The following is a 19,418-nucleotide window of genomic DNA, read 5'->3' on the forward strand; positions in this document are numbered from 1 at the left end:
GCACACCCCCCACCCCCTACCCCCACATGCATGTGTGAGTTTCCCTAGAATCACAAAGAAAAGTAAAGCCATGTACTGAAATGCAATTTACACTATAGTCCAATGTGCTTCTTGGTTAATACAGTCAATGTAACAGGATCTAGCAATGCCTCTAATGCTTGCCATAATTTCTAAGTACATAGTGATAAGCATTAATGATATTTTTGAGATACCTACAACTGTAATGTTATTTGAAAATAGCTAAAATCCTACTGGTGACAGTCACAGACACTACTAATAGCACTATATTTTATTATGCATAATCTGTTTGCTCTTCTACTCCTTAGCTGTGTGATCTGGGTATCCTGCTTATCCTCACTGTGCCTTCTCCTCATCTGTGAAATACTGGCTGCTGTGTGGATGAAATGAGTTAATGAACACAGGTAAGGTGTTTAGATTGAGGGTAAAGTGCTGACTAAGTAGTAGCTCATACTGTTATCCACAAAAAGCTGAAGTCATTTATCCAAACAGCAGGCAAAGTTCTGTTCCCAGCTAAGTTTTCCTAGTAGGCAAAACAACTTCAATGTGGGGAATGGGGTAGAGCTCTGTGGCAGAACACTTTCCTAGCATGCATGATACCCTGGGTTCCTTCCTCAGTGCTGCCAAAAAAAAAAGCAAAGAAAGAATAAAAGAATGAAAGAAAGAGATGCAGACCCAATGACTATTATTTTTAGTCTTCTTTAGAATGAGGATCTAGGATCGTCATACATTTTTTAGGGATAGGGGTTGAGACAAGGTCTCACTATGTATCCCAGGCTATTGTTGAACTCTCCATCCCCCTACTTCAGATTCCTGAGTGCTGGTATCACAGGTGTGTGCCACCATGTCTGGCTGAAATAGAAATCTTTAAATGTCTTCCTTGTAATATTGTCAAGGCCACATCTTCCCAAGCCTAAGAGCGAGTTCCTTTTCCAGATACTGTGCACTCTCAAGGTACATGGGCCCTAGTATCCTGCTTGTGGTTTCCCTCACTTCTTTCCTCTAGCCACTAACAATTACGACCTCTACCATGGCCTCAAACTTCCCATTTAAGAGGCTAGAACTTTCCTACAAATTTCTAATCAGAAGTGCCCATTAACATGAAGTAGTCAGCAAGTTGGTTCAGGGACAGGATTTGGAAGCTTTAGAACCACCTCTCCAGGCCACATATGTAGCAATGATACCCCCAAAGAGGCAAAGACTTGCCTGAAGTCATTTGGCAGTTTGCTGGCAGTTCTGGGTCCAGTATTCTTCTCACTCAGGCCTCTTCAAGTACACCAAACTTTCTATCCTTTTGACTCCCCATTCTCCTTGAGCCCCACCATTTTCTTATAAACATGCTACCAACCCATCAGCCCCAGCCCTGGATCAGGACTCTCCCATAGGCACTGCCACTGCAGCCTCCTCCCAGTCTCCTTGACTCAAATATCAGCTTCCAGTAGAACATCCCTGCTCTAGGCTCATGTCTCCAGCCAAGAATGCCCAGAACTTGGAAGAAGATGATAGTTTGTGAAACCAAGTCACTCACAGACCACCATTCTCCACATCCTGCCACGTGACAGAGAAAGAAACTGAAACCATACCAGGGCAATTGCCTGGCCAAGGTGACATAGTGAACAGAGAAAAAGTAGCATTGGGTCCATATCTTCAGGTCAAAGAGTTGTACAATTGGAGGACTAGAAGAGGTTTAGCTTCAAGCTACTCCTAGTACATCTTCCCCTCTCAGAACTCCACTCCGAGATCCTAGTGTTTCAGGCATCAAATGGAAGTACTGTTTACTATTTTCATCAGGGCCTGGAGCACTGCTTTGTCTTCTATGCACTTCCTTTGGAAAAAGCAGACAAAGCTCCATCTTCTCTCACACCTCCTAAGACTTCCTCATTTTTTGTTAGTCATGAAGCTTGAAGTCAGGGCCTGGGCACTGTCCCTGAGCTCTTTTGCTCAAGGCCAGTACTCTACCACTTTGAGCTATAGTTCCACTTCTGGTTTTCTGGTGGTTAAATGGAGGTAAGAGTCTCATGGACTTTACTGCCTGGGCTGGCTTTGAACACTGACCCTCAGATCTCAGCCTCCTGAGTAGCTAGGATTACAGGCATCAGCCACCAGTGCCTGGCTCCACCTAAGACTCTTGAAGTTGCCTTCCAGCATCTACCAGCCCACTTCCCTCTTTATTATTTCTAGCCATAAGCAGGCCCTGGCTATATAGCAGCCATTGTCACAAATGTATCTGTTGGTCTAGGCCCAAAATTAATTTGCCAGTCTTATGTTACTGGAATATTTCCTTGTTGCTTTATTTACTAGAATATACTAGGTCATCTTTAGCTTCCCTCAGCATCAGGCCCAGCAGAGAATGAACATTTGATCTTTGAGAAGTGAATGAATGAACAAAAGAAAAATGCTAGGAGGGGGAGGGGACAGGCATGGTAGCTCACACCTGTAATCCCAGCTATTTAGGAAGCAGAGGTAAGATCATTGTGGTCTGAGGTTGGCTTTGCTAAAAAAAGCTTGAGAACCTATCTGAAAGACAAACTCAAGCAAATAGGGATGAAGTGGTTCAAGTGGTAGAGAGCTTGTCTAACAAGCATTGGCTCTGAGTTCAAACTCCACTACCACAAGAGGGAAAGGGGAAGGAGAGAAATACTGGCTTTGCAAGGAATAGAGCACAAGTTACAGACAATTCTGCCCTCCAGAGGCTTAACACATAATTATGAAGATAAGATCTAGAAGTAGTAATAGATGTGTACAAGTAGAGAATGAGGAAACCAAATTTAATATCCCCTTCAGGACAAGTAGGCATCTGTTGTACTGACCCCAGGTTGGAATGTAATAAGCAGTTGAGTACAGCAGTGGCAGGTCAAATCATAGAGTTGGGGCAATCTACGGTAGCATCTAAGATAAAAACGTAGGGAACAACCTCTGATCACATAAAATAATATTTATTTAAAAGAACTCCAGGAAATGGAAACAAGAGGATTTTTCTTTGTTGTTCTTTTTGTTTTCCTTTCCTTTTGTTTTGTTTGTTCATTTATCTGTCTTTGGAAAGGCAAGGAGAAGCATAGCAATGGAGGGAAATGGGTGAACAAATGCAGCAGTGCTACTCACTAGACACCATGCTGAAAATAAACTATACAGCTATGGGTGGGGCTGGGAGGGAAAAACTGGAAGGGAGTGAGGGAAGGGGTGACATTGTTCAAAGAGAAATGTACTCATTACCTAACTAATGTTCATCACCTTTATAAACATTTCTCTAAAACCCAATTACTTAAAAAAAAAGTAGGAATCAAGCTAGAAGCCAGTGGTTCATGCCTATAATCCCACATACCCAGAAGGCTGAGTTCTGGAGGTTTAAGTTTTGAAGCCATCTTGTGCAGAAAAGTGCTTAAGACTCCAAAATAACCAGAAAAAAAAATCAGGGCTGAAGGTGTGGCTCAAGTAGTAGAGTTCCAGCTGAGCAAACAAGCCAAGCAAGTTCAATGCTCTGAGGTTTTTTGTTTTTGTGGGTTGTTTTTTGGCACTGACAAAAAGAATCAAGTGTCGATAAAAAGTCAGGAAAAAGTTGTGAATACCATATACAGTTTCTAGGAAACAGAAGGGCAAAGTTTTATATCTGTACTCCTCCACTCATATATTAAAACTAATCCCCAATGTGGAGGTACTTGGAGGCAGAGCTGCTGGTAGGTGATTAGGTCAGAAGAGTGAGGCTCTCATCATAGTATTAGTGCCCTTAGGAAAAAGTACACCAGAGAGCTTACTTCCTCTCTCTGCCATGTATGGGCAAAAGAGAAGAGGGATGCCTGCAAAGTAGGAAGAATGCTCTCACCAGACACAGGATCTGCCTTATCTTGGACTTTTGACTACTAGAACAAACATTTTTGTTTAAGCCAGTCATTAAATGGTATCTTGGCATAGCAGCCAAGACTAAGACACTAAAGAAGTGAATGACAGCAAGTTCAGTGCAGTAGAGACATTTCTTTTCTTGCAACATTCCTTCAAGCCCTATTACATAGCTACAGAGGATCATTATAGTATAGTTATTGGCTTTACATGGAAGTAGGGGAGGATCTCTCTCTCTCTCTCTCTCTCTCTCTCTCTCTCTCTCTCTCTCCCCTCGTGTGAGTGTGTGTGTGTGTGTGTGTGTGTGTATACACTCTGACCTCTAGGAGACACTTCGGGCCTCTTCTCTGTTCACCTTCAGAGAAGACAAGGGCAAAACACATCTAGATCTCTAGTCACTTGGTGTGGATCATGGACCTGCAGTATCACTCTGACTTCAGAGCTGGTTAGGAAATGAAAACTTACAGCAAGGGTTGTGGCTTACACCTATGTCCCAGCTACTTTGGAGGCTAAGTCAGGAGAGTCCCTTGAATTCACAAGTTCAAGGCTAGCTTGTAGCATTGCTGAGATACGGTCACCAAACAAACAACAAACCGTACATACAAAAGAAAATGAAATTTTTCATGTTCCTCTCTGCCTTCTAAGCCAGAATCTGTACTTTGCCTCAATCATACAAACTATCATCTAGGGATCTTGCTGTTTATGTTGCTTGTTCACATTGAAAAGCAAAGAACAAAGACACAAAAAATCGTCGTTCTGGGGTTAGAGCTTTAAAGGGGACAAGGAAATGTGAGTCAGCTAGATTATGAGCTATTTTGAAGACACCCCTGCCCCCAAACAGGTGGAGCAATAAATTCTCAAGCTATCCATTCCCCAACAGTCTCAGCAAGCAGCTCAGCCCTGTCTCTGATGTGGACTCAGAAGACCTTGTAGTCATCACAAAATCTAACCCAACTGTAGCCCACGTACAGGGCAGGGGAGGAGGCCATTCAGTGGTCTGGGGCCAGAGCTAGATTTTAGCATGATCGCGCTTGCCATCCAAGACACACTAATAGAAGAGAGCACTTCCCCTAGCTTGGGCTTTCAGTGGGGACACTGGCTCCCAGCAACCAATCTCTATTGGCACAGCTGTATGAGCACCAGTGTGTGTGCATTTTAATACAGGCACAAAAAATTCCAGCAATAACATCAGGTAGTAAAATTATGGATGACTTTTATTCTTTATACTTTTCTGTTTTTTCTATAATTAGTGTTTCTATATTTAATATTATTAAATTGTGTCAATATACAAATCTATAAATAACAAGGACTTTATTTTGAAACACAACTTAATACAAAGAAAAAGCATGGTAAAATACTAGTTTAGACATTTGTGCTGTAGATGATTGATTTTAGGGCATATCAGAGGGTTCCTAAGTTGACTGAGCAAGAGACTGGCAAGAACTGAAGATGGACAAGCCTTTATTCTGAAGATGAGTCAAAGGTCGAAATCTGAGTCTCTTGGAGTTGCCAGGAATTACCAAGGCCTTAACCTGAGTAACTGGGTTCATTTCTGGAAGCAGAGAATCTTAGAAGAATCTAAGAGATTGCAGAGCCAATCTTACCCTTTCCTCCTCACAAGAGGAACTTGAGGCCCAGAAAGATGAAGGCCCAGAACTCTGCATGTTTTCCAAGGCTTTTTCTCTGCATATGTCATTATTTCATCCTATACTCTAGTGAGTTATAGCCTCTCTTCTCTGCCCACAAAAGACTCAAGATATTCCTGCACCATTCATTGAACAAATGACTGAGCACCTACTGTATTCTAGGCACTTATCTAGGCCCTTAGAGTACATTAATGACGCCAAAGTCTCTGCTCTAATATGCAGATGAATTCACTGTGTTTATTCTCTCAGCAAATATTTATAACACCCTGTGTAAGGTCTATGCAATTTTATGGTCAAGGTGATCAATGTTTCTTTGGTTTGGCTTCCTCTCTTCCCTCCACTACGTCTTGTGGACATGGTGCATGTTCCAAGAATGAATGATCAAGAAGGTGGAGTTTGGGGTGGTGTGGGGGGTGCACTCACTGGTAGGGCACTTGTCTACTTTGTATGAAGCCCTGAGTTCCACCTCATGCAATTTTTTTTGAAAGATAGGAGGTATGGATCAAGTGATAGAGCACCTACCCCGAGTGAGAAAGACCAGCAAGATTGCAAGGCCTCAAGTTCAAGCCCCAGTACTGTCATCAATAAAAGATCACACTGCAATTTCAATGCCAAACCTGGCTCTGAAACCTTGATCCTATGTTAGCTGGGGGACCCCCCCCAGCTGCATTACCTCCAGTTCAAATCTTCCATCCCCTAGGGTATTGGATCACAGGGAAGAAGATCAAGGGCTAGGTGCCTGAGAAGATTTCCTGAGAGACCCATCCTACCAGGGTCTCCTTTCTGGGGACAGCTGTAAGCTTCGGACATTCTTGCTCCATAGCTTGGAGAAATGAAGAATGGGGACCTTCCCACCATCACTCCCTGCAGGGATTAGTCATCTAGAAATATATTTCATTTGTGTGTTAAAAACAATGTCACCAGGCATGAGCCCTCAGTATGCTGAGATCTGAGGATATCGGTTTGAAGCCAGCACCAGCAGCAAAGTCTGAGAGACTCTTATGTCCAATTAACCACCAAAAAGTGGAAGTGGAGCTGTGACTTAAGTGGAGTACCAGCCTTGAGAAAAACAGCTAAGGGATGGAAGTGGAGCTGTGGCTCAAATGGCAGAGCCGTAGCCTTGAGAACACAAGGTCTGCGACAACACCTAGGCCCTGAGTCCAAGCTTCATGACCAACACACACACACACACACACACACACACACACACACACACACACACACACACACACACAGAGAGAGAGAGAGAGAGAGAGAGACAGAGAGAGACAGAGAGAGATACAGAGAGAGACAGAGAGAAAGAGAGAGAGAACTAAAGAAGAGTGCTCAGGCCCTGAGTTCAAGTCCCAGGACTGGCACCAAAACCAAAACAAAGCCAGAATACATACATACATACATATATATAATATATGCAAAAACAAAGCCACTACTGGAACTGCCGAGCCATTAATTGTCTACTGTTCTCATGATCTGTTCCCTTAGCCAGAGGCAGCTTGGGCTTTTGGCAGTGAGCATTGCGAGCCCAGCAACCCGCAGCTGCATCGGAGCTCCCCCTGCCGTCCGTGGACCGTCCAGGCGCCACCGCTCGCTAGCGGGGAGGGGCCAGGAGGAGTGCAGGCGGGGGCTGCGCTGCTGCCAAACAACCTCCTGTTCCGGAGGTGCCTGAGGGACATTGACTCATCGCACCCGCTGTACCCGCCCTGGCCTCCCCCGCGGGCTCGCCGCCTCTGCACTCGCCTGGTGGCGCTCCAAGACGCACGGAGCTGTTCACACAAAAAAGCAACCCAAGGGCATCAACAACCCCCTCCCACCCCCCCCACCCCCCACAGTGCCACAGCGCGGCTGCACTAGACCCACCAGCGGGTGCCCTCACCCTTTTTGTACCAGATCATCATGCCAGCTTCCGGCGCTGGGAGCCCCTCGTTCACCTCCCTTGTCACATTAACCGGAATAAGTTTCATTTATTATACCGCCTAATACAGGGGAAATGGGGTGAGAGATAGGTGCGGTGAGAGCCTGGGTCAAGCATCTAAGGAGCATGTTAAGGACTTAGAACACCCAGTTATGTGTAACACCAAAGCTCATGCTGTATTGTCCTCCTAACCTTCTCCCACTGCTCACACACAGGAAGGTAACATTAGACTACATTATAGAAGATCTTGAAAATCAAGCACTATAATAAATGTAAGATACACCTATGAGCAGTGCCCATCCATGTCAGCAGAATGGAATATAGGTAAGAACTGAGCTGCTTGGTCAGATAGCATCTGAGCATGCCCAAGAAGCCAACCCTACTACTTGCTTGGGAAATGTCTGCAAGGTTCTTAGTAGACTTCAAAGCTGCCTCATGCTACTGGGTGCCTTTCTGGACCTACTGCTTGGGTAAGCAGCAGAGTGGGATGGGTGAGTCGCTGTGGCAGTCAGACCTACCTTCTTAGTATCTGTGACCATCCACACCACTGAGTGAACATGCTACTATAAGACAGTGTAGACTTATAGTTAGAATGAAGTTAAATAAGGGTGGCAGTCTCTGGGCCTCTATTCACCACTGTGACAAAAATGCCAAAGAACTGCGGAGTGTTAGATAGTGAGGGGACCTAAAGGCAGCCAGATCTATCTTAGAACTCACAACTGAGTCTTGATATGTTCCTTGTCCACATGTTTTCTTTGCTTGGATGTTTCTGAGCAGGAAAAGGAGGCATTGTCCTTATTTTGGGAGCATCACAGAGCAGTAAACTAAATGTCCAGAGTCAGGATTTATAATAAATATGTCTCTTAGAAGCCTAAAGTTCAGGCTTTTGCAAATGCCTGGGGGGGAGTATGTGAATGTTTTAACCTGAACATCTTTGATACAAGCCCTGGTGGTCTTTGTGAAGGAAAAAAATGATTGTACAGAGAAAGAAAAAAATATGAGATGTCCTTAAATAAATCTACAAATTTGTTGCCATTCCAAGCACATTTTTATAAGAATGTTTAATTGAAACTAACAAATTGATCCTAAAAGCCAAATGAAGACAATATGCATTTGAAGACAGAAAACAACTTTGGAGGAAAAAGACAATGAAAAATGACCTAACATGTAAGGAATAAAGTAGTTAATAGGGTATGGTATTGATACTGAATACAGGTAAAGAGTAGAAGAGAACACAGTCATCTAACCAACTTACATAAAGATGGATGATCAATAAACAATATAAGTGGCTTTTACAGACAGTAGTGAAAGAAGGGATTAGGCAATAAGTAATGTTGAAACAACTGGTTTTCTATTTGCAAAAACGACATTAGTAAAAACAGATCTCTAGTAAGACACAAAGTATGAGTATCAGCATTGAAGCATATATCACTACAGACCCTTCAGACATCAAATGAATAATGCGTGGATATTATTACACTAACATAAACTCCCTAAACCTGCCTAAGAATGAATAGATTTAAATAATCCTCTAGCTACTAAGAAAATCAAATTATAATTTAAAAACTCAAAATAAAAAAAATGTCCAAGTCTATATGGTTTCACCGGAAATCCTACCAAGTTTTTTTTAAAGGATTCTATCCCAATTCTACACAAATTAATCTACCCTAGTAGCAGTCCAAACAAAAGAAATCCCATGATCATAGAGATTGATAAATAAAGGCATTTGACAAAAATCCAACTCATGATAAAATTTTTAAAAAGTCTTCAAGAAATAGGGAATAAAAGGAATTTCAACTTGAATTCTAGAGCTTGGCAGACCTTACACCTGACTGGGAACACTCTTTTATAACAGTCATGCTAGTGCAGGCCTGCAATCCCAGGACTCAGGAGACTGAGGCTATCCTGGGTTATACAGGGAGAACCAATCTAAAAAAGAATCGTGAAAGTAGAATTGACAAATTGGATTTTGCCAAGGCTAGAAACTCTGGTAGGCATGGTGGGTACAGAGATCAGGAAGACTGAAGTTTGAGGCCAGCCCAAGCAGCAAATGCAAGACTGTCTGAAAACCGTCTGAAAGGACTAGGCATGTGACTCAAGTGGTAGAGCTCTTGCCTACCAAGCATAAGGCCCTGAATTCAAACCTTTGTACAGCACAATAAAAAGCTTTTGCTTTGTGTAAGATCCTGTTAAGAGGATGAAAAACAGCTAAAGACTAGGAGAAAATATTTGTAAACCATGTGTGACAAAAGACTAGAAGCTACAATGTATAAACAAATTTTAAAACTCTTACTTAAAAATGATGGCAACCCAACTTAAAAATGGTTTAAAGACACATATATAGTGAAGAAGCTACGTGGGTGGCACATAAATCCATCGGAGATGTTCCACATCAATAATTATTAAGGAAATAACAATTGGGAAACACTATTACTAATTAAAACTGCAATGAAGTATTACTACACACCTATTAGAATGGATCCTTTTTTGTTGGTATTATGATTTGAACTCTGTACTCCCTGAGTGTTAGGAGCCAAACTTGCAGCTAAATTCATTCTGACCTCTGGCTGTGCTGTTATCATCAGGATATGCGAGATGTAAGGACATTTGTTCGCTAGCATTTGTTCACAGCCACTATCTGGAATTCCTTTGCTATGTCCTTTGCTATGTCTGCCTTGTTATGTCTGCTGGAGTACATTCCTATGTTAATCAACCTCACCCTGTGTTTACTGTAATCAAATGTTGCAAACTTCAAAGCCTCTTTGTGTTCTTGAATTTTAGCAACCTATGCTATTCCCTGGTTTGAAAACTGCATATAAACTGGAAGTTAAGAATAAACTGGGCTGCAGTCTTGAGTTACAATCTGGAGATGCAGACCTCCTGTACCCCATCTTTGCCTCTTGTCTTTTTTCTCTTGTCTTGTATTTTTCCTTTTCTTTAATCCTCGCCCCCCCTCATTCAGGATTCCCTTTTCACTGCCGGCTGGCTGGGCAGACCTGAGCTCATTCAACTTGTCTGGTCACAGCTGGTACTCTACCACTTGAGCCACATCTCCAGCCTAGTTTTTGCTGGTTATTTCTGCAGATGTATTCTTATGGACTTTTCTGCCCAGGCTGGCTTTGAGCTGTGATCATCTGTATTTCAGCTTCTGGAACAGGTAGGATTACAGGCATGGGTCACCTGTACTCAAGCTTTAGAATGGCTTTTTTTTTTTTTTTGCAACATCCAGTGATCCTTCACGAATTATTGGTGAGAATGGAAAATGACCCAATAATCATATTCCTGAACATTTATCCTGAGGAAATGAAAATATGTTCACATAAAACCTGATGGGTGAATGTCCATAGCAGCCTCATTTGTAATAGTTCAAACCAGGGAACAATACAGATGCCCTTCAATTGGTGAACACATAAAACTATTTGTGATATATCCCAGATGTGGAAACAGAGTGCTTCCCAAAGGAACAAACAAACACACAGAACAGATCAACACCATGTTACCCAGATAAATTTCCAGGTAATTATGCTGACTGAAAGCAGTGACTGTTTACTGTCTAACTTTGTTGAAGACTAGGTCAGTGCTTGATCCAGTGCAGCAGGAGGTTGGGTGGGAGGGTGTGGCTATGTAGGGCAACCTAAAGGGCCTGATGTTAATGCTACTGTTCTGCATCTTGACCATACGTATCAGTGAGTGTCAGCATCCCACTTTGTACTATCCAAGGGTTTCATAAGAAGTTACCATTGAGAAAAAATGGAGAAAGGTACATGGGCTCCCTCTATTATTTCTTTTTCTTTTCTTTTAGTGGGTGTGTGTACTTAGACTTAAACTCAAGACCTCCTGCTCTTGATTAGTTTTTTCACTCAAGGCTGCACTCTACCACTTCAGCCACACTTCCAGTTCCTCTATTGTTTCTTAAATAGTACATGGATCGGGCTGGGAATATGGCCTAGTGGCAAGAGTGCTTGCCTCCTACACATGAAGCTCTCGGTTCGATTCCCCAGCACCACATATATGGAAAACGGCCAGAAGGGGCGCTGTGGCTCAGGTGGCAGAGTGCTAGCCTTGAGAGGGAAGAAGCCAGGGATGGTGCTCAGGCCCTGAGTCCAAGACCCAGGACTGGCCAAAAAAAAAAAAAAAATAGTACATGGATCTACAATGATCATAAAATGAAAAAGTTTACTTAGGAAAAATACGTTAGAACCACATGTCCCAACAAGGTAGGTTTCCAATACAGATGGTTAAGTGAAAAAAAAGCAAGTTACAACTCACTGTATGTAGTGCAACAGTATTAAGTAGCCACACAAAACTGTGCTATACTTAAGAATGATTTGGGAAAGGGTGCACACTCTACGCTCAGAATGGTGGTTACCCCTGTGAGTACAGGGTACCAGAAAGATGATTTTTAACAATAGCTAGATTTTTGTATATGTACTGGACCTGAGGCTAGGACTCAGGGCCTGGACCCTGTTGCTGAGCCTTTATTCTCAAGGCCAGAATTCTACGACTTTGAGCCACAGCTCCACTTCTGGCTTTTTGGTAGCTAATTGGTGGTAGTAATCTCTTAGAATTTCCTGCCTGGGCTATCTTTGAACTGTGATCCCATGGTCTCAGCCCCTTGAGCTAGGATTACAGGTGTGAGCCAGTGGAGCCTGGCCTGATTTTTTTTAACAGTGAAAATATATTCATGGGCTGAGGATGTACCTTGGTGGTAGAGCACTTGTTTAGCATGCACAAGGCCCTGGATTCCATCCCCAGCACTGGAACCACCACAACAAAATCATTATGTATTACTTGTCCCTTAAAACATTGTCCAGATCACAACTCCACTGTTCTGGGAATTTAAATCTTTTTTTAATGGACTTGATTTAGCCGTGATTCATAAACATTATGGCCAGGAGAGGCAGCTTACACTCCCATGTCTGTAAGCAATGGCTCTTGGGCCTGGAAATTTAGACAGAGGCCCCAGGAGCACCAAAGCTACCTTGCATTTAAAAAGTATCACTTGGAATAGGGGCTTCCCCACTACAGCTAACCATTCTTTAAATAATATACAAAGACCAGTGGGTGCTAAGCAATGTAGCAACAGTTCCCATAAGGCTTGAGCTGTCAAACTGTCATGTAAATTTCAGTCCTGGAGGCAGCAAGGCCACTCCCTCTTCATGCCTGAAAACATGGTGGCAAACATGGATAAAAGTTGGACCTCTGCAACTCATTGTATCATACTTACTCTAGAGTGGTCTCAGAGAATGCATCCTTTCACTCAATCCTTCATTCACTATTTATTGAGCACCTACTGGGTGCCCAGTACTAACAATAACAGTGACCCTGTCCTCTGGAAGCTCCCATTCTAGCCAAAGAGCAGATGGTGGGTAACATCAATGAAGAAATCACCTAGGAGGACACCAAACAAGAGGAAAGGAAGGTTTGAAACTTTAGAAATCCTGGCCAGAGATGGCCTTGAATTGAAGGTCACATTTTGGTGGATGTTGGAAGGAAGTGGGAAAGCCAGCCACAAAAATTATCTGGTTATGTGGCCAATTTCCATGTGCACCATCCAGATCTTTTCTACCCTTCACCCAATTCATGCCCTGGTAAACTGACCTTTGTAGGCTGCATTGACAGACTCCCTTGTCCTTTGACTGAGAGTCACGTTTGACCAATGGGAAGCACCTACAAAGAGATGAGAAGGAAAAGAAAGTGCAATTAGAGTTTCTTTTTCATCTCTTTCTATGCATAGTTTTCATGGCATTGTTTCATTCCACTACCAAAGACCACAGCTCCCATGGGGCAAAGCTCTTCACTAAGTAGCCCATTCTGGTTGTCAGGACCAATCCTACCCAGAACCCTGCCTGACACATGGAGTGCAGGAGGAATTTCAGGCAGAATGCAAGCACAACACACATGGCACACCTGAAGGATGGTCAGGAGAGCAGGATGACTGACATAGAGATAATGGTGGGCGGATCTGTAAGAGAAGGTGTTAAGAAGGTCAAGGACGGGCTGGGGATATGGCCTAGTGGCAAGAGTGCTTGCCTTGTATACATGAGGCCCTGGGTTCGGTTCCCCAGCACCACATGTACAGAAAATGGCCAGAAGTGGCGCTGTGACTCAAGTGGCAGAGTGCTAGCCTTGAGCAAGAAGAAGCCAGGGACAGTGCTCAGGCCCTGAGTCCAAGCCCCAGGACTGGCCAAAAAACAAAAAAAAAGAAGGTCAAGGAAGGTACATGATGTATGACCTTGAGGGGTACTACAGAGACTTTGACTTTTGGCCAGGTACAATGGCTAACGCCTGTAATGCCTGCTACTCAATAAAATAGATATCACTTGTAATCCCAGCTATTTGGGAAGGAGAGATCCAGAAGATTATAGTTTGAGGCCAGCTCTGGGTAAAAAGTGAGACCTTATCTTAACAAAGAAACTGAGTATGGTCGTGTGCACTTATGATCCCAGCTACACAGGAGGCATAGGTAGGATAATCATGGTTTGAGGCCAGTCAGTGGCAAAAACAAACAAACACAAATAATTCACAAGATCCTGTCTGAAAAATTATTAAAGCAAAAAAGGGCAGAAGGTGTGGATCAAGTGATAGAGAGCTTGCCTAGCACATGTAAGGCCCTGAATTCAAATCCCAGTACAGAGGGAGAGAGAGACACACACACAGAGACAGAGATAGAGTGAGAGTGAGAAGGCACAAGTGCTCTGTTACCCACTAGCCAAGTGATCTACCTCTGAACTACTTTCCCAGGCCAAAATGAGATGACAATTGAAGGATGCTGGCCAGAGGATTCACATACTCAAGAGCATGTCTAACTGCATCACCTTGATAACAAGGCTACTACAATAGTCCAAACAAGAGAGGACGGTGGCTTGGTTTCAAGAGATGGCAGAGGAAGTGGTGAGAAATCACCACATTTAGAATAGTTTGTGAGGGTGATGCAGAATTCTCTTTCATTAAGATGACCAGAGCACAAGACTAAACTCAGGACCAGAGCCTGACTTTTTCAAATGTCACCATCATTGTGCAGATCACTGAAAGCTGTCATACCTTAAAATTTCAGAAGATTCTGAACTTGGGTAGAACATAAAACTGTAGGCCCCAGGCCCTGCCCTAAAGGTTCTAGTCTTTTATAAGATGGTGCTGGATGTCATTTTGTCCTCTGCTCTGGATCTTTGGCTCCACTATAAGCTGGCCTAGCCATATCAGCATACTGTACCTCCTATCCTTTTCCCACTCTCACTTATAGGCTGACAGCACACAAAACACATTGATCAACCACTGAGTAGCTAGTGATTTGGTCCAAGAAGCCATCAGATAAGATGTGGCAAACTCTTCCAGTGATTTAAAAATAGGTCTGGGAATTCAGGTACACAGATCATACATCTGAGAAGAGAAAGGAAGGGGGAGGGAGCTTGAAACCCCTCCCCAGGTTGGGGATACTTGGGAAAAAGGCATCCTGGCAAGCTTTGGTTCCCACTGGATTCTCATTATAAAACATGTTGCTTTGAGCCAGGAGCTAGTGGCTCATGCCTGTAATCCTAGCTACTTAGGAAGCTGAGATCTGAGGATCATGGTTTCAAGTCAGGCCAGGCAAGAAAGTCCATGAGACTCTTATCTCTAATTAGCCATGAAAAAGTGGAAAGTGGAGCTGTGGCTCAAGTGGCAGAACTCCAGTCTTGAGCAATAAAGCTAAGGGACAACAACAAACAAAACAAAACATAACAAAAGAAGGGGGGCTGTTGTTTTGGATTCATGAGCTCTTAGCAAAGGCTTCCAGTTGGAAAGTAAAAACAGCACATGATTTTTGAGGGTTCATTCCAAAGCCAGGATAAACTGAGGGTATTTTGTTGATGTTCAAAGAAATCAATCCAAGGAGGTCCCACAGCCAAAGTCAGCAAGACTAGAGAACAAACTGCTTCCAACCGTAGGTCCCAGGCCTCTCAATAAGAGGATGGACGATCTTCATCAACCCTTTGCAACCAACCTTTCCAAACTATGTGCCCTTAGGCAAGATTCTTTTTTTTTATTTTTTCAAATTTTTATTATCAAACTGATGTACAGAGAGGTTACAGTTTCATACGTTAGGCATTGGATACATTTTTTTTTTCAAATTTTTATTATCAAACTGATGTACAGAGAGGTTACAGTTTCATACGTTAGGCATTGGATACATTTCTTGTACTGTTTGTTACCTTGTCCCTCATGCCCCCTCCCTCCCCCCCTTTCCCTCCCCCCCCCGAGGTGTTCAGTTCACTTACACCAAACAGTTTTGCAAGTATTGCTTTTGTAGTTATTTCTCCTTTTTTACCCTGTGTCTATCAAATTTGATATTCCCTTTGAATTTCCTACTTCCAATACCAGTAAACACGGTTTCCAATATACTCAGATAAGATTACAGAGATAGTGTAGATACAACCATAGGAAGGTGATACAAGAACATCATCAATAATAGAAACTACACATACACATAGGACGTTGAAAGTAGTTACAACTGTGATATAACAATTGTTTCCATAACATGGAGTTCATTTCACTTAGCATCATCTTATGTGTTCATAAGGGTATAGCTATTGGGCCTTGTGATGCTCTGCTATGGCTTGCCTAAACCTCTACTAATTATTCCCAATAAGGGAGACCATAGAGTCCATGTTTCTTTGGGTCTGGCTCACTTCACTTAGTATAACTTTTTCCAAGTCCTTCCATTTCCTTACAAATGGAACAATGTCATTCTTTCTGATAGAGGCATAAAATTCCATTGTGTATGTGTACCACATTTTCCTGATCCATTCATCTAGGGAGGGGCATCTGGGTTGGTTCCAGATTCTCGCTATGACAAATTGTGCTGCGATGAACATTGTTGTGCTGGTGGCATTACTGTGATTTTGTTTGTGGGCTTTTGGATAGGTACCCAACAGTGGGGCTGCTGGGTCATAGGGGAGTTCTATATTGAGCCTTCTGAGGAATCTCCATACTGCTTGCCAGAGTGGCTGAACCAGTTTACATTCCTACCAACAATGAAGTAGGGTTCCCTTTTGGCCACATCCCCTCCAACAATTGTTATTATTAGTTTTCTTGATATATGACATTCTTGCTGGGGTGAGATGGAATCTCAATGTTGTTTTGATTTGCATTTCCTTTATGGCCAGTGATGTAGAGCATTTTTTCATATGCCTATTGGCCATTCTCACTTCCTCATTAGAGAAGTTTCTTTGTAAGTCTTTAGCCCACTTGATGAGGGGGCTATTGGTTCTTTGCGGTTTTGTTTTGGAAGAAGGTAATTTTTTTAGTTCTGCATATATTTTAGAGATGAGGCCTTTGTCTGTTGAATGTCCGGTAAAGATCTTCTCCCAGTCTGTGGGCTTTCTGTTTATCTTGAGAGCTATGTCCTTTGCCGTGCAGAAGCTCTGCAGTTTGATGCAGTCCCATTTGTCCAACCTTTCTTTGATTTGTAGCCTTTCAGGGTCTTTGTTAAGGAAGTTCTGTCCTGTGCCAAGGAGCCCAAGTGTTTCTCCTACTCCTTCCTTTAGTGTTTTCAGGGTGCCTGTTTTGATTTCAAGGTCTTTAATCCATTTGGAATTGATTTTGGTGCAGGGTGATATATAAGGATCTAGTTTTAGTTTGTTGCATGTGTTGAGCCAGTTTTGCCAGCACCACTTGTTAAAGAGGCTATCTTTCTTCCATACTATTGTTTTAGCTCCTTTATCAAAGATTAAGTAGGCGTAGTTCTGTGGGTTCAATTCTGGGTCTTCAATTCTGTTCCATTGGTCTTCAGGCCTGTTCCGGTGCCAATACCAAGCTGTTTTTATTACTATAGCTTTATAATACAGCTTGAAGTTGGGTATTGTAATTCCTCCAGCACTGTTCTTTCTGCTTAGGAGTGTTTTTGCTATTCTAGGTCTTTTATTGTTCCATATGAATTTCTGGATTGCTTCCTCTATTTCATTAAAGAATGGTGTTGGGATATTAATGGGTATTGCATTGAATTTGTAGATAGCCTTTGGCAATATTGCCATTTTGATTATATTGATCCTCCCAATCCAGGAGCATGGGAGGTTTTTCCATTTTCTTAGTTCTGACTTAATTTCATTTTTCAAGCTTTTAAAGTTCTCATCAAAGAGGTCTTTCACTTCTTTGGTTAAGGTTATTCCCAGGCATTTTATGTTTTTGGGGGCTATTGCAAAAGGAGTTGCTTTCCTGATTTCAGCCTCGGTCTTGGGGGTCGTTAGCATAGAGAAAGGCCGTTGATGTTTGAAGGTTTATTTTATATCCTGCAACTTTGCCAAAGTTTTGGATCAGCTCTAGTAGCTTGGGGGTAGAGTCTATGGGATTCTTTAGGTATAGGATCATGTCATCTGCGAAGAGAGAAAGTTTAACTTCATCTTTTCCTATTTGGATCCCCTTTATATTCTCTTCTTGCCTAATTGCTCTAGCTAGGAATTCTAGTACTATGTTGAAGAGCAGGGGAGAGAGTGGACATCCCTGCCTTGTTCCTGATTTTAAAGGGAATGGCTTTAGTTTTTCACCATTTAGAGTTATGCTTGCTGTTGGTTTGTCATAAACTGTCTTGATTATATTCAGTAATGTTCCCTGGAATCCCAGTTTTTCCAGGGCTTTTAGCATAAATGGGTGCTGGATTTTATCGAACACTTTTTCCGCATCCAGCGATAAAACCATGTGGTTCTTTACCTTGCTCTGGTTGATGTGGTGGATTACATTAATTGACTTGCGTATATTAAACCAGCTTTGCATCCCTGGGATGAATCCAGTTTGATCATGGTGTATGATTTTTTTGATGATCTGTTGAAGTCGATTGGCCAGAATTTTGTTGAGAATTTTTGCATCTATTTTCATCAGGGAGATTGGTCTGTAGTCCTCTTTCCGTGATGAGTCTCTGCCTGGTTTTGGGATGAGGGTTATACTGGCTTCATAAAATTAGTCTGGTAGTGAATGTTCTCTTTCAATTTCATTGAAGAGTTTGAGAAATATTGGAGTGAGTTCTGTTTTGAAGGCCTTGTAGAATTCTGCGGTGAATCCGTCTGGACCTGGGCTTTTCTTGGATGGGAGATCATTTATTGCCGTTTCTATTTCAATACTGGATATGGGTCTGTTTAGAAGGTTTAAGTCTTCATGGTTGAGTTTGGGGGTATCAATTTTTTCTAGGAAATCATCCATTTCTTCCAAGTTCTCGAATTTGTTGGCATAAAGGTTTGCAAAATAGTCCCTTATTATTTTCTGAATTTAGGATATTTCTGTGGTGATGTTACCTGTTTCATCTCTTATCTTGTTTATTTGAGTGTGCTGCCTTCGTTTTTTGGTCAGGTTTGCCAGGGGTCTGTCTATCTTGTTGATTTTTTCAAAGAACCAACTCTTTGTTTTGTTGATTCTTTCGATGGTTTTTTTCGTCTCTAATTGATTTAATTCTGATTTGATTTTAATTATTTGCTTCCGTCTATTGACTTGGGGTTTGGCTTGCTGTTCTCGCTCCAGAAAATTAAGGTGCTTCCTTAAATTACTGAGTTGCTGTTTCTCCAGTTTGTTGATGTATGTACTCAGAGATATAAATTTTCCTCTGAGTACTGCCTTTGCTGTGTCCCAAAGGAGCTGGTACTTTGCGTCCTCAACTTGGTTGAAGTCCATAAACATTTGAATTTCCGTTTTAATTTCTTCAATGATCCACTGATGGTTCAGCAGTGTGTTCTTTAGTCTCCATGAGTTGTGGGATTTTCTGTGGTGGCTGAATGAGTTGAGCTCTAATTTTATTCCATTGTGGTCTGAAAGAATGCAGGGAATGATTTTGATACTTCTGAATTTGTACAGATTTTCTTTGTGCCCTAAGATGTGATCTATTTTGGAGAATGTTCCATGTGCTGCCGAAAAGAATGTGTATTCTGTCCTTGCTGGGTGGAATATTCTGTAGATGTCGATTAAGTCTAGTTGGTCTATGCAATTGTTTAGTTCTGTGGTTTCTTTGTTCAGTTTTTGGCATGTTGATCTGTCCAGAGGTGATAGTG

General features: G+C 42.3%; 1 protein-coding gene across 6 annotated transcripts in view; it reads right to left on the minus strand.

Moving 5' to 3' along the window:
* The window catches only part of Nhsl2 (NHS like 2), a 272,880-nt gene that overhangs the window by 126,412 nt on the left and 127,050 nt on the right, over positions 1-19,418 (minus strand). For 4 of the 6 annotated variants that reach the window (XM_048335808.1, XM_048335810.1, XM_048335813.1 and 1 more), the window contains exon 2: positions 13,012-13,080. The exons of the other annotated variants lie outside the window; for them this stretch is intronic. In XM_048335808.1, coding sequence (XP_048191765.1) covers positions 13,012-13,080 — 69 coding nt within the window. The remainder of the gene's footprint in view (positions 1-13,011; positions 13,081-19,418) is intronic. 6 annotated transcript variants of the gene reach the window in all.

The sequence above is a fragment of the Perognathus longimembris genome, chromosome 28 (assembly GCF_023159225.1).
Source record: "Perognathus longimembris pacificus isolate PPM17 chromosome 28, ASM2315922v1, whole genome shotgun sequence".
In the NCBI taxonomy this organism is placed as follows: Eukaryota; Metazoa; Chordata; class Mammalia; order Rodentia; family Heteromyidae; genus Perognathus; species Perognathus longimembris.